Here is a 13,610-nt window from a genome sequence, read left to right as displayed (position 1 = left end):
CTCTTTAGGGTGGCGTCCTCCTCCTGGGGAAGGAGGAGATTGAGGTCCACCGGAAAGAGCACACTGAGGAATATGTGGATTTTCTGGAAGACAAAATTGCTCGAATTCTTTTTCAGTTAGATGCCAGTATGGTTGCTGGTCTGGTGGAGGCCCTTGAGACAGGTTCTTGCTCTGTCATCTGGGAACGGTTTGACCCTGTTGCTCCTGAGGAAGTGGACAGGGTGCTAGGGAGTATGCGTGCAAGCACTTGTGTTTTAGACCCATGTCCCTCCTGGCTTGTGAAAGCTTCCCATGAGGTGAAAGGTAGCTGTACTCTGGTGGTGGTTGATGCTTCCCTACAGGAGGGGATAGTGCCCCAGTACTTTTTAAAAGGCTGTAGTCCTCCCTCTTCTTAAGAAGCCATAACTGGATTCCACCCTTTCAGATAATTTCTGACCTGTCTCCAGTCTTCTCTTTTTGGGGAAGGTGGTTGAGAAGATGGTTGCGTGGCAGCTCCAGAGGTTTCTGGATGATGATGGATTATCTAGACCCCTACCAGTCAGGATTCAGGCCTGGATTTGGGACAGAAATGGCATTTGTCACAATTTTGGATGATCTCTGGCAAGAGTGGGATGGGGTAGTGCATCCATCCTTGTTCTACATGACCTCTTGGCAGCTTTCGATACCATTGACCATGAGATTCTCCTAGCGCAGCTTTGAGAGGCCTTGTGCTATCCTGGCTCACTTCCTTCCTCTGCGGCCACTCTCAGTCACTGTTCATAGGAGGGAGAGATACAGCCCTCGTCCACTGCTTTGGGGATTCTGCAGGGCTCAGTTCTCTCTCCACTCCTGTTCAACATTTATATGAAGCCGCTGGGTGAGCTGATGATATTCGGCTGTATGTCTTGGCCCATGGTGGGTTAAGCAATGCTGTGTCCTCCTTCTCGCAGTGCCTGGAGGCTGTTAGGGGCTGGATGGGGAGCAACGGGTTCAAACTAAACCCTTTCAAAAGCAAGTGGCTCTGGGTTTGGGGTTCGTTGGCCAAGGGAGAATGGTCACTTCTGGTCTTGGATGGGATGGCACTATCCCAAACAGACCCTGTGTGTAAACTGGGGTTGTCCTGGACTCATGACTCCTGCTAGAAGAGCAGGTGGCGGTCGTGGCCAGGAGGGCCTTTTCGCAACTATGGGTGGTGTGCCAGTTACGCCCCTTCCTGATCTGACCATCCTTACTCACAGTCACTCATGCCTAGTCACTTCCCTTCCTGACTATTGCAATATGCTCTACATAGAGCTACCCTTGAAGAGCATCCAGTAGCACCAGTTGGTGGAAAACGCAGCAGCCTGCATGGTTTTGTGCAGACCCTGGTTTGCACATGTATCACCTCTCCTGCAGGAGCTGCGTTGGCTGCCAATTTCCAGGTGCAATTCAAGGTGCTGGTTGTCACCTTTAAAGCCCTTCATGACTAGAGACCAGGTTATCTGAGGGACTGTCTCTTACCGGTTACATCTGCCCGACTCACCAGAGTGGGGAGGCAGGGAATGTTGCATGTCCCATCCTCTAGGAAGAAACACCTGGTGAGACCCAGAAAAAGGGCCTTCTCCATGGTGGCTCCCTCTCTCTGGAACATCATCCCTCGAGATTAGAATGGCCCCAATTCTACCACACTTCCAGAAGGCGCTCATGACGTGGTTCTGCCAGCGGGCCTGGGGAACCCAGAGCTGTCGCCATGATGGGGGAGGTGGAGGTGATTTTATTTTTTTAATATATAATTCTCCCTTTTTTAATTTTATTGTTTTAATATGGGTTTGATATTTTGTAAGCCGCCTTGAGTCACCGTGCAAATCGGCAGCATATAAATTGTCTAAAATAAATAAATATTTTGTTAATTATTTATTTTGAAATTATTTATTCCTTACAGAGAAACAAAAGAATGAAACGGTCTGGTTTTTATGACAGTGATCAAACAACAGTTGGACCTCCAAATCAAGTAAGAAAGGGAAAAGTTATCAGATTTGCTTTCTCCCTTCAGGAAGTGAAGTGGGTGTTTGGACTGAATTATTTTTGTGTCCTCCCACAACATGGACAGCAGAATAGCAGGTTGAAGTTGCTATCAGTCAACATAGCTTCCTCTGGTTATCTTGTTCCACTAGGTTCTTATCCAACTTTGTGTTTAGAAGAAGCACTTCTTTTAAAGTCCTTCAAGAATTAGGATTAAACGTTGTTAGTGTTTGGGGATAAACCCCTAGTAGAGTATGCAGCAGCAGTCAAGCCAGGCAGCCAAATGAGAGAGGAAGGGTTTTAGAGTATACACATACTGAACACAAACACTGTTTGTAGTTTAAATAGTTTTTAATCCAGTTAGAGTTTAAGCATTGTCAATCAGTCCGTATGTCATTCACAATATATCCATTCAGTAAGACTCACTAACTCAGTCCAGATAATACTCCTTACTATATCTTTATCAGCCGATAAAGATATCTTCTCCTCCTCCGATGCCTTTCTCCAGAGGATAACGCTGGATATTCAGTAGAACGATCAAACAGTAGACAGTCGCAGTAAAACAGTAATAAACAGTTGTATCCAGCAGTAAACAGCAGTAAACAGTAAACAGCAAACGGTAAACAGTAAAAACAGTAGGCAGTAAGCAGCAAGCTTTCTCCTGCTTCCTCTTATTGCAGTTTCTAACCGCACCCTTAATTGGCTAATTACATGCAGTGTGGTGCTTAAAGTTACAAACACTTAAACTATGATACCTTAGTTTATATATTTATCCACCCAAACCTTGTTGGGTATCAATGTTATACCCAACATTCTCCCCTTTTGGGTGATATAAATATATAATACCTTCTACAATCTAACCCCATAGTTTTCACAACTCTCCTGGTGCTTCCTGGCACCTTGGGCTTTTGTAAAATTATCAGCTACATTGTTCTCCGACATGCAGTACTCCAGCTGTATCATTTTACTTCTCACAGATTGTCTAACGTTTAGGTACCTTAAATCTGTATGCTTGCTCCTAGTTTTGACTGCAATATTTGTGGCCATTTGAATTGCTGCCTGATTATCTTCATGTATAATTATGGATAATTCACAGTTATTCCTATATCATTCATCATTTGCTTATACATAATCAATTCTGTACATAATAGCGATAAACAGGAGAATTCTGCCTCCATAGTTGACAAACTTATATGCTGTTGTCTTATTGACTTCCAACCTATTAATGTCTTACCCAGCATTATGGCTGTTCCTGAAGTCGACTTTCTTGTGTCTCTTTCTGATGCAAAACTAGCATCAGCATAAGCACTCAGAATTAGATCACCTTTTGGCTCTAGATACAATGAATAATTCATTGTCTTTTTTAAGATATCTTAATATTCTTTTAGCTGCAATCCAGTGTCTTTCACTTGGTGCAGAATTGAAACGAGCTAACTGATTCACACTGTACGATATGTCTGGTCTAGACCAATTGTTAATATAAGACAAACTACCAATTAATGATTGATAAATTACCTTATCAAACCCGGGCTTTGTGCATCAGTGTTGCTAAACTCCTGACTCATTGGAGTCTTAGCAGGCTTACAAAGCTCCATTTTATAATCTGTTAGCAATTTGCATATCTTATCTTCCTGAGATATCTTAAAGCCCTTCTGTGTTTTCTGTATATTTAAACCGAGATATTTTTATCTCCCTAATTGCTTAATCTTTATTTTCTTTCTTAATGATGCTATTATTTTATTGGCCTCATCATTAGTTTCAGTAATCAATGCAATATCATCAGTGAACAACAATAATAATGATATTTTCCCATTTGTCTCCCTCTTAAATAGACATGGATCGGCTTAACCCAGCTCTGAATCCTATATTGTTTAGTTCCTTTACAATATACTGGTTCCATTCATAGCCTGATTGTTTAAGACCATAGAGGCTTTTTTTTAACAACCAACAATCATTATTATCTATTATTTCACTTTTAATTCCAACAGGTTTTTCATATATATAGTGTGTCTTAATGGGGCGTGCAAGTAAGCGGTTTCCACATCTAGGTGGTTAATTATATATTTTTGCTAGCTGCCCACACTAAAGCTGCCCTCAAGGTTGCTGCCTTAAGACTAGGTGCAAACACCTCATCATAGTCATTTGCATTCTGTCTAAAACCTTGGGCTACTAATCGTGCCTTATGGATTATATTTCCATCTTTATCAGATTTTACCTTAAAGATCCATTTGCAGCCAATGGACTTCATATCTACAGGTAATCTCGCATTCTCATATACTTTCATATTCTTTAATGAGTTCAGTTCCTTATTCATTGCTGCATACCAACTTTCCTTATCCTTAGTAGGATACTTTTTATTTCATCTACAGTACATGGAACTTTATTAATCTGGCACACTGTGTTAGCCTGGTACCTATCAGGCGGTCTAGATATTCGTGTAGTTCTTCTGGGAATTACAGGGCTTGCAGGAGGACTTTTTGAACTACTACCTGTTCATCTTCCTCATCCTGCTCAGCTATTGGATCTATTTCTTCCTTTATGGGCTCTATTTCTTCCTGTATTTCTCTCTTTACTTTCTTCTTAAAGTTACAGGGATAACTAATGGGATTTCTATAGGATTCAATAATTACTTCTTTATTGGTATCCTGTTCTAACTTCTCCCATCCGACGTGCTCTAGAAATTGGGCACTAGCACTACATAACACCTTAGATGTGCCTTTCTCCCAAAATCTATATGCCCTATGGTTTGCCTGGTAACCTACGAAGAAAAATCGTTTAGCTCTATGTTGCCCTTTATGCCTGAGTTGTGTAGGGATATGCACCCATGCTGGTGCACCAAATGTGTGCAGGTAACTTAGGTCAGGTTTCCTGCCATGCCACTTGGTGAATGGTATTTCACCTGTCGTTGTGTTAACAACGTTGTTCAATATGTTATTAGCACACATTGTAGCCTCCCCCCACAAAGAATCAGGTAATCCAGAATCAGTTAACATTGTTCTAACCATTGCCTGTAGTGTTTGGCCTCTTCTCTCTATGAATGTGTTGTGTTCTGGCCTGTATGGTGCAGACTTTTTGTGCTCTATTCCAGCTACCTTTAGTCTGTTCTGGAATTTGTTAACAAATTCCGTACCATTATCTGTCACCAGGGTTATCAGTTGCCGTTTAGTCTTTCTTTCTGCAAATTTAAGCCAGTTGAAAAAATGTTGATATGTTTCAGTTTTGCTCTTCATTAAGTAGCAAAATCCATATCTAGAATGGTGGTCCATAATGCTCAGTATATATCGAGCACCCCCATACTGGGTTTCTTTGGACCTATGATGTCTGCAAATATCACTTCTAAAGGTTCTTTGGTTTTGAAACCATTTAACCTATTTGCAGGCAATACTTTGCTCTTATCTTCACAGCAAACATTACAACGCAAATATTTATCACAAGGTTTTAACCTTATCCCATCAGATAACTCTACTGTACGTTTTAGCATTTTAAAATTTACATGCCCCAAACGCCTATGCAATAAATGGATACATTCATTATGAGGCTTTATATTGTTAAATACAGTCTGTGCCTCCCCTTTCTTACTATCATCTAAGACGTATAACGTTCCATTTAAAGCTGCAGTTACCCTTTTTTATCCTTCTCAATTATGCAATTATTATTTTTAAATGTAATTACATAACCTAGTTTGACTAATACCCTTACAGAAAGCAAGTTGAACTTTAGTTGCGGTACATACAACATTTTTATATCCTGATTTATGTACGGACAATGTGCAGTACCTTCTCCTTTCGCTTTCAGGTTCCAGCCATTAGCAAGTGATATATGTTGAGAGCTTGTAGACATTTTTACAAATTTTGTCTTATCTCTCGTGATGCAGTGGGATGCACCACTGTCCACCACCCATAAATCATTCTTCACATCACAGTTGCTAAACATGGTTAGTTCAAAGGCTTTCTTGGGCTTTTTTTACATTCTGGCTTTTTCCCTTTTTGCAGAAACTTGCCAAATGTCCTCTTCCTCCACAATTAAAACACTTTTTAATTGTGTATGCCGTCGAAGATAAATTCTCTTCTTCCGGGTGCTTTCCTTTACTAAGCTGGTTTCTATCAAGCTTTGAAGATAATTTCTCTTCTTTCTTAGATTTATCTTCTCTCAGCTGGTCACGTTCACACCTTCTTCTGGCTTCTTCTAGTAGCCTGCCTGTAATCTCGGTTAATGAGAGGCTATCCTTAGGCAATACTTCCAACGAAGTCACATAGTCATCATAGCTTTGATCTAATGAAGATAATATAATGTATACTTGTTGCAGCTCATTAAAGATAAGCTCTTTTCTTGTAATTCTTGAAAAATGCTCTTCATACAGTTTAAATGAGCTAACATGTCTCCATTCCTTTGAAGTTGTGTTCGAAACAGCTTCCGTGTAAGATTTATATGTGCTCCTACACTGTCCCGAACATATATCTTCCTGAGGTTCTCCCAGCAGTTTGCAGCATTTTCTTCTCCACGAATATGGACAAGCTGCTGGTCACAGAGAGTCAGTCCTATGATGCATAAAGCCTGCTCATTCTTCCGTTTATAGTCTTGTAACTTTTGGTTATCCTCTTCATCATCAGGATCCCAGCTACTCACATCTGGTGGGTTTGTTATTATGTCCCACAAACCTTCTCTACGTAGAAGTAAACTACATTTCATTGACCATGAAACATAGTTTGTTCCATCCAGCCTGGATATCAGGGACAGATGTGGTAGATTTACTTGTGCCATTACTCTTCAGATATTTGACTATTTTAAACTAATAAAAACAGTTTGTTTTTACAGTAATGTGCAACTCACACCAACTCTCACTGCTATATCCTGGTTAGTTAGACTGTGCAGCTGGGCCCATAACCAATGTTAGTGTTTGGGGATAAACCCCTAGTAGAGTATGCAGCAGCAGTCAAGCCAGGCAGCCAAATGAGAGAGGAAGGGTTTTAGAGTATACACACACTGAACACAAACACTGTTTGTAGTTTAAATAGTTTTTAATCCAGTTAGAGTTTAAGCATTTTCAATCAGTCCGTATGTCATTCACAATATATCCATTCAGTAAGACTCACTAACTCAGTCCAGATAATACTCCTTACTATATCTTTATCAGCCGATAAAGATATCTTCTCCTCCTCCGATGCCTTTCTCCAGAGGATAACGCTGGATATTCAGTAGAACGATCAAACAGTAGACAGTCGCAGTAAAACAGTAATAAACAGTTGTATCCAGCAGTAAACAGCAGTAAACAGTAAACAGCAAACGGTAAACAGTAAAACAGTAGGCAGTAAGCAGCAAGCTTTCTCCTGCTTCCTCTTATTGCAGTTTCTAACCGCACCCTTAATTGGCTAATTACATGCAGTGTGGTGCTTAAAGTTACAAACACTTAAACTATGATACCTTAGTTTATATATTTATCCACCCAAACCTTGTTGGGTATCAATGTTATACCCAACAAACGTATCACAGTGGCAGGAACTTCTAGATCCCCCATTCTTTTTATAATTTATCTTTCTCATAAGGTAGAGATTAACAGAGTTGGAAGAGACTTGGAAGACATCTAGTCCAACCCCTACACCATTTCTGATAGTTGGCAGTCTAGTCTCTTCTTGAAAGCTCCCAATGTTGAAGCTCCCACAACTTCTGAAGGAAACTTCTATTCCATTGGTTGATTGCATTCACATTCAGACAATTTCTCCATTATTCCTTGCCTGGCCTTCAGGTGCTTCAAAAATAGGTGGATGCCCTCCTCTCTATGACAGTCTCTCAAATATTGGAAGACTGCTATCATGTCTCCACTGGTCCTTCTCTTCACTAGACTACCCATGCCCAGTTTCTGCAACTTAAAGAAATAGGAACCAGCTGGCGCGGCTTCGGAGACAACAGGAATTCGCGACTGTCCGCGATTCCTGCTGTGCCTGCTGCCTAGGTGCCCCCGATCTAGATAGGTCAGGGGGATAGGGCTGCCCTGTAGAGGCAGCTGAAGAGAGAGGGGAGCCAGACAGGGGATTGGGGGTGTCGCAGACCCCCTCCTCGTCTGGAAAAACCCCTTTTTCCCCAGGTGGTGGAGCGGCGATCAGCAATGGCCGCCATGAAGAAGCCGGCAGCCGGGTAAGATTGTGCTGGAGGAAGCAGGAAAGTGAAAGTGCTGTCTGAGCCGGGTCAATCAACAACTGCTAAACACTCTGAAAACGGATTTGTTTGAACTGCTAGAAGATACATTGTATCCCTGAGAAGAACGGAAAGCGGCGGATTTAAAGCTGTCAAGGGAAAAAAAAAAACTTTTCTTTTTTTAACTCTCCCACCCCATGGAAACAGCAGATGAAGATTTGGAAAATTTATTTGAGCACTTAAGGTAAATTATTTTGAAAGTCAAAGTCAAGGGACAAAGGACTCCTGGACGCTGGGCTTAATAACTTAAGAAATCAGAAAACCCTTATTGGAGGTATGGATTTTTGAATACTTAAAAGAAAATCGTTGATGTAAGGGGGAAGGGAGAGGAAGAAAGAAAAAAATCTTTTGGAGCAGAAGTTGGAAAAGGAGGAGACTGCCTAGAACTTTAAAGAAAGATATACTGTAATTGGATCTCTTTGATTAAACAGTAACCCCAGAAAGAGGAATAGAAGAAAGAACTTTGGTAACTTTGGAATTCTTTGCAACTATTTGTGATTAAAAATACTTGGGTGGTTGTTTTGGAAAAAGTTTTTTTTTTCTCTTCATGATGGCATTGCTTATGGATGAACTGGAAATTGAATATCAAAAATATAAAGAAGAAGATACTTTGGGCGTTCTATTTCAATTTTTGGAAATGGCGGTATGCACTTATGGAAAGTTGATTGCGCAGCAGGATGACTGGGACAAAGAAGAAAAAGAAGCCATCTTTGATGAACAATGGGTTCCTTTTGGGGAGGAGGAGAAAGAGGAAAAGAAAAAGGGGATTTTAAGGCCTGAAAAAACAACCAAAAAAGGGAAGAAGGAGATGAAAGGTGGATACAAGGTTAGAAAACAACAGAAAGGGAGTAAGAAAAGGGAGGAGAAGAGACAAGGGGGTGGAGGGGGAAGGGAGAAGAATAAGCAAGAGAGAAGGGAGGGGATGAGAAGCCTTATCGGTGAGAAGCAAGACTTAAACAAGGCTTATTTAGAGACAATGGGTAATTCTAATTGAAAGGGGGATTCTGGAAGGTACATAAGATTGTTTTTATATATGTATTTAGAGTTAAATGCTTAAACATGGATAGTGGTTAAAATTTATTATGTAATTTTAGAATGTATTAAACAGAATCCCAATATAAATTGAGTGTTATATTAAGTAACTTTAAGCTAGGGGAATGAGTTAAAGGTGTCACTCCAATCAATGTATAGGAGAAGTATATTAAAAGAGAAAAGGTGAATGGATAGATGGAAACAGAGCAGACAAAGAATGATAAGTATTATGAATTGAATTGAGATAAGATAAATAAAACAAAATTAAGAAAGATAAAAGAGAGAAGAAGCTATATAGAAAGTTGAATATGGTAATAAGATATGGAATGATATATAAAGTAAATATGATTTTTGAATTTGTGTCTGTGGGAAGAGTTTTTAACCCGGGATCAAACAGCCTTCAGAAAAGATAATTTAGGTTTGTTTTTTGTTTTATTATATTTTATGTTTTGATATTGTTTATGAAAGGCAATAAAACTTTAATTAGCAAGAAATATGGTTTGGATGACAGAATGAAAAGGACAAGATATGAAGTTGAATAGATAATGTAAATATCAATATTACAATTTGGAAGTATTTTGTACGTTCTATTGGTTTTCTTGGAAAGGATTTTGTATGTTATTATGCCTTGATTGTTTGTGTACTGTTTTTGTGAAATTAATAAAATTTGTTTAAAAAAAAAGAATTAAAGAAATAAATTAAAATCATTTTCCTGATTGTGATTTTCCTGTGTGTGTCCAGTTGTACCCTATGACTATCATGATTCTTGATTCTTAACAAATGTACTTTTTCTTTATGTATCCTGAGAGTATTTACACCAAGACAAATTCCTTCTGTGTCCAATCACACTTGGCCAATAAACTATTCTATTCTATTCTATTCCTTGTTCCCAAAAACCGCATGACACAAGCTGGGTTTCCAACAGAGGCTCCTGGTCCTCATCTTCTGACTGCCCGGCTGTTTCTGTCAACATTTGGCCCCTTTTGAGGCCTCCCACGACCTCTGAGGAGCCTTCATGGCGGCTGTTCTTGAGAGAAGCGAGTTCAAATCCCCCAGAGAGATTTTTCTCCATCTCCACAGACGGTTCCTGGACAGAAAGGAGAGGAAGACGGAGAAAGTGCCACCTTTGGAGACGTCGAAGCCTTTGACACAGAGCCATTGAGAGGGGCCTTTCCTCCTGCTCTCAAGCCCAACATCCCCGCCCTTCTCCCTTCGCCTCAGACGCACTCCTCTTTCCCGCCCGTTCTAAAGTCCTGGTACTTTGCGGCACATCCAGTGGGGGAGCCCTCCGCCAAAGGAAGGGAACTTCCGGTGCTTCGGCCATTGGTCCACTGGAGGGCAAACGTCACAGCTAGCTTGGTTGGGTGGGGGGGAGGCCGGGAAAGAAGTGACATCACAAACGCTTTTCTTTCTAGGACGCCGCACTCGTTCTCCTTAACCCCTGGGGCTCCGCAGGCGGCGAGAGCCTACGGGAGTCTGGCGGTGGGAGATCCCGACGTGTTCTGGTTGAGTGTGGAGTTGCTTCCGGGCAAAGAAGCGTGGCGGCCTCTCCTTCCCGGCCCGGAGGACCTATGTTGGGATGAACCGCTTGGGACTCCGGGCAGGTTGGGTGAAGGTGGTTCAGTGGCTGAATTCTACTTTCTGATTTTTGCCATTGGTTTTTATTTACATCTCAGGTACAATAACTCGAAGGCATTTGAAATCTTTGCAAGCCAAAATTTTCTCTTGGGGGGGGGGGGAGATCAGAATAACTTGCAGGGATCCGTTGTGCAGTCCAGAAATGGTCCTGTGAAGGAAAAGGCATCTGGAGACCCACCAGAGTCCTTGAACCCATTTGAGTTGCTCTGCAGAAGAGAGAAAGGATGGAGACACAACTTTTTGCAAAGGAGGGAAGCGGAAAAGGCCCTTCTGCTCTTCAGCCTGGGAAGGGTGGGGAGACCTGGACAAGACCTGGTCAGAAGATCCTGGAGGACGAAACCATCCTCCCTTCAGAAGTCCAGCCCTGGAAGTTCATCCAATGCCAGGAGGCTGAGGGTCCTCGAGGACTTTGCAGCCAACTCCATGACTTATGTAGGCGATGGCTGAGACCAGAAAAGCACACCAAAGCCCAGATGCTAGACCTGGTTGTTCTGGAGCAGTTCCTGGCTCTTCTTCCTCCAGAGATGGAGAGCTGGGTGCGGGAGTATGGAGCAGAGACCAGCTCCCAGGCGGTGGCCCTGGTGGAAGGCTTCCTCCTTCGCGAGGTGGAGGAAAACAAGGAGCAGGTCGAGTTGCAGGTGAGAGCTCAAAAGAGAATAGAGAATGTGTTTGAATACTTCCCCCCTCTTCCCAATCTTCTCTGACGATCATAATATGTGGTGAAGTCCCACCAATTCTTATAGGACATTGTTCCATGGTTTTCACACTCAACCACACGGATGGATATTGGGGGTTTTGAGGTTGTGTTCCGAATGTAGGAATCCACTTTATGTTGTGTGATGTACATTAATTCTCCTTTTTTTCTTCCTCCAATTTGAAGTGCTACACTGTGGAGATCACAGATCCTGAGGGAAAGAAGAAACCATCAAATCCGCCTCAGGAATTATTTTTCAGGAGGATCCTTTGGAATGATCAAAGTCGAGGCACCTCAGGAGGTAATTGAAAATCTTCCAATTACCCCCTTCGCTCTCTTTTCTCTTCTAGACAATACCTCCTCCTATTTATACTTCTCCACACTAACTGCATCTGTAGATAATCACCCAGTGACCCTCTTTAAGGTGAGCCGCCGCCTCCTGGGGAAGGAGGAGACTGAGCTGCACCTGAAGGGGCATGCTGAGGAATTTGTAGGTTTTTTGGAAGACAAAATCGCACGACTTCATTCCCAGTTAGATGCCAGCATGGTTGCTGGTCTGGTGGAGGCCCTTGAGGCAGGTTCTTGCTATGTTATCTGGGAACGGTTTGACCCTTTTGCTCCTGAGGAAGTAGACAGGATCCTAGGGAGTATGTGTGCAAACACCCATGTTTTAGAGCCATGTCCCTCCTGGCTTGTGAAAGCTTCCCATGAGGTGAAAGGTAGCTGTACTCTGGTGGTGATTGATGCTTCCCTACAGGAGGGGGTAGTGGCCCAGCACTTTTAAAAAGCCTGTAGTCTACCTTCTTCTTTAGAAGCCATCGCTGGATTCCACCCTGTCAGATAATTTTCAACCTCTCTGCAATCTTCCCTTTTTGGAGAAGGTGGTTACGCGGCAGGTCCAGAGGTTTCTGGATGATGATGGATTACCTAGATCCCTACCAGTCAGGATTCAGGCCTGGATTTGGGACAGAAACTGGATTGGTTGTACTTTGGATGATCTCTGGGGTAGCGCATCCATCCTTGATCTACTTGACCTCTCGGCTGCTTTCGATACCATCAACCATTGTATTCTCCAGGGGTATGTTTTGGGGGTGGGAGTGGGAGGCCTTTTGCTATCCTGGCTAACTTCCTTCCCTCTGCAGCTGCTCTCAGTCATTGTTGATAGGGGGGGAGAGATACAGCACTTGTCCACTGCTTTGCGGGTTTTTGCAGGGCTCAGTACTATCTCCACTCCTGTTCAACATTTATATGAAGCCGCTGGGTGAGCTACTGTTACTTAGCTGTATGTCTTGGCTCATGGTAGGTTAAGTGATGCCATGCCCTCTCTCTCGCAGTGTCTGGTGGCTGTTAGGGGCTGAATGGGGAGCAACGGGTTCAAACTAAACCCTGGCAAAACCAAGTGGCTCTGGGTTTGGGGTTCGTTGGCCAAGGGAGAATGGTCACTTCTGGTCTTGGATGGGATGGCACTATCCCAAACAGACCCTGTGTATAAACTGGGGGTTGTCCTGGACTCACGACTCCTGCTAGAAGAGGTTTTGGCCAGGAGGGCCTTTGCGCAACTACGGGTTGAACTGACCAAACTTACAGTCACTCATGCCCTAGTCACTCCCTTTCTTGAATATTGCAATATGCTCTACATGGAGCTACCCTTGAAGAGCATCCGGTAGCAAACTGCATGGTTTGTGCAGACCCTGGTTTGCACATGTATCACCTCTCCTGCAGGAGCTGCGTTGGCTGCCAATTTCCAGGTGCAATTCAAGGTGCTTGTCACCTTTAAAGCACTTCATGACTAGAGACCAGGTTATCTGAGGGACTGTCTCTTACCGGTTACATCTGCCCGACTCACCAGAGTGCGGAGGCAGGGAATGTTGCATGTCACATCCTCTAGGGAGAAACACCTGGTGAGACCCAGAAAAAGGGCCTTCTCCTTGGTGGCTCCCTCTCTCTGGAACATCATCCCTTGAGATTAGAATGGCCCCAATTCTAGCACACTTCCGGAAGGCGCTCAAGACTTGGTTCTGACAATGGGCCTGGGAAACCCAGAGCTGTCATCGGGATGGGGGTGGTGGAGGTG

At 42.8% G+C, this 13,610-nt stretch overlaps 1 protein-coding gene across 2 annotated transcripts in view; it reads left to right on the top strand.

The window, feature by feature from the left end:
* The window catches only part of LOC148131901 (uncharacterized), a 69,735-nt gene that overhangs the window by 25,713 nt on the left and 30,412 nt on the right, over positions 1-13,610 (top strand). The window contains exons 1-2 of one of the 2 annotated variants that reach the window (XM_087953625.1): positions 10,594-11,480; positions 11,723-11,837. The exons of the other annotated variant lie outside the window; for it this stretch is intronic. Of the exons in view, the coding sequence (XP_087809751.1) occupies positions 11,067-11,480; positions 11,723-11,837 (529 nt within the window). The 5' untranslated portion in view covers positions 10,594-11,066. Of the gene's footprint in view, positions 1-10,593; positions 11,481-11,722; positions 11,838-13,610 lie in introns of those variants that run through there. 2 annotated transcript variants of the gene reach the window in all.

The sequence above is a fragment of the Notechis scutatus genome, chromosome 2 (genome assembly GCF_049901735.1).
Source record: "Notechis scutatus isolate UNSWTSFEM ecotype Mainland chromosome 2, rNotScu1.2, whole genome shotgun sequence".
Classification (NCBI taxonomy): Eukaryota; Metazoa; Chordata; class Lepidosauria; order Squamata; family Elapidae; genus Notechis; species Notechis scutatus.
The sequence above is the reverse complement of the archived record's forward strand: the minus strand, read 5'-3'. Positions and strand labels throughout refer to the sequence as shown.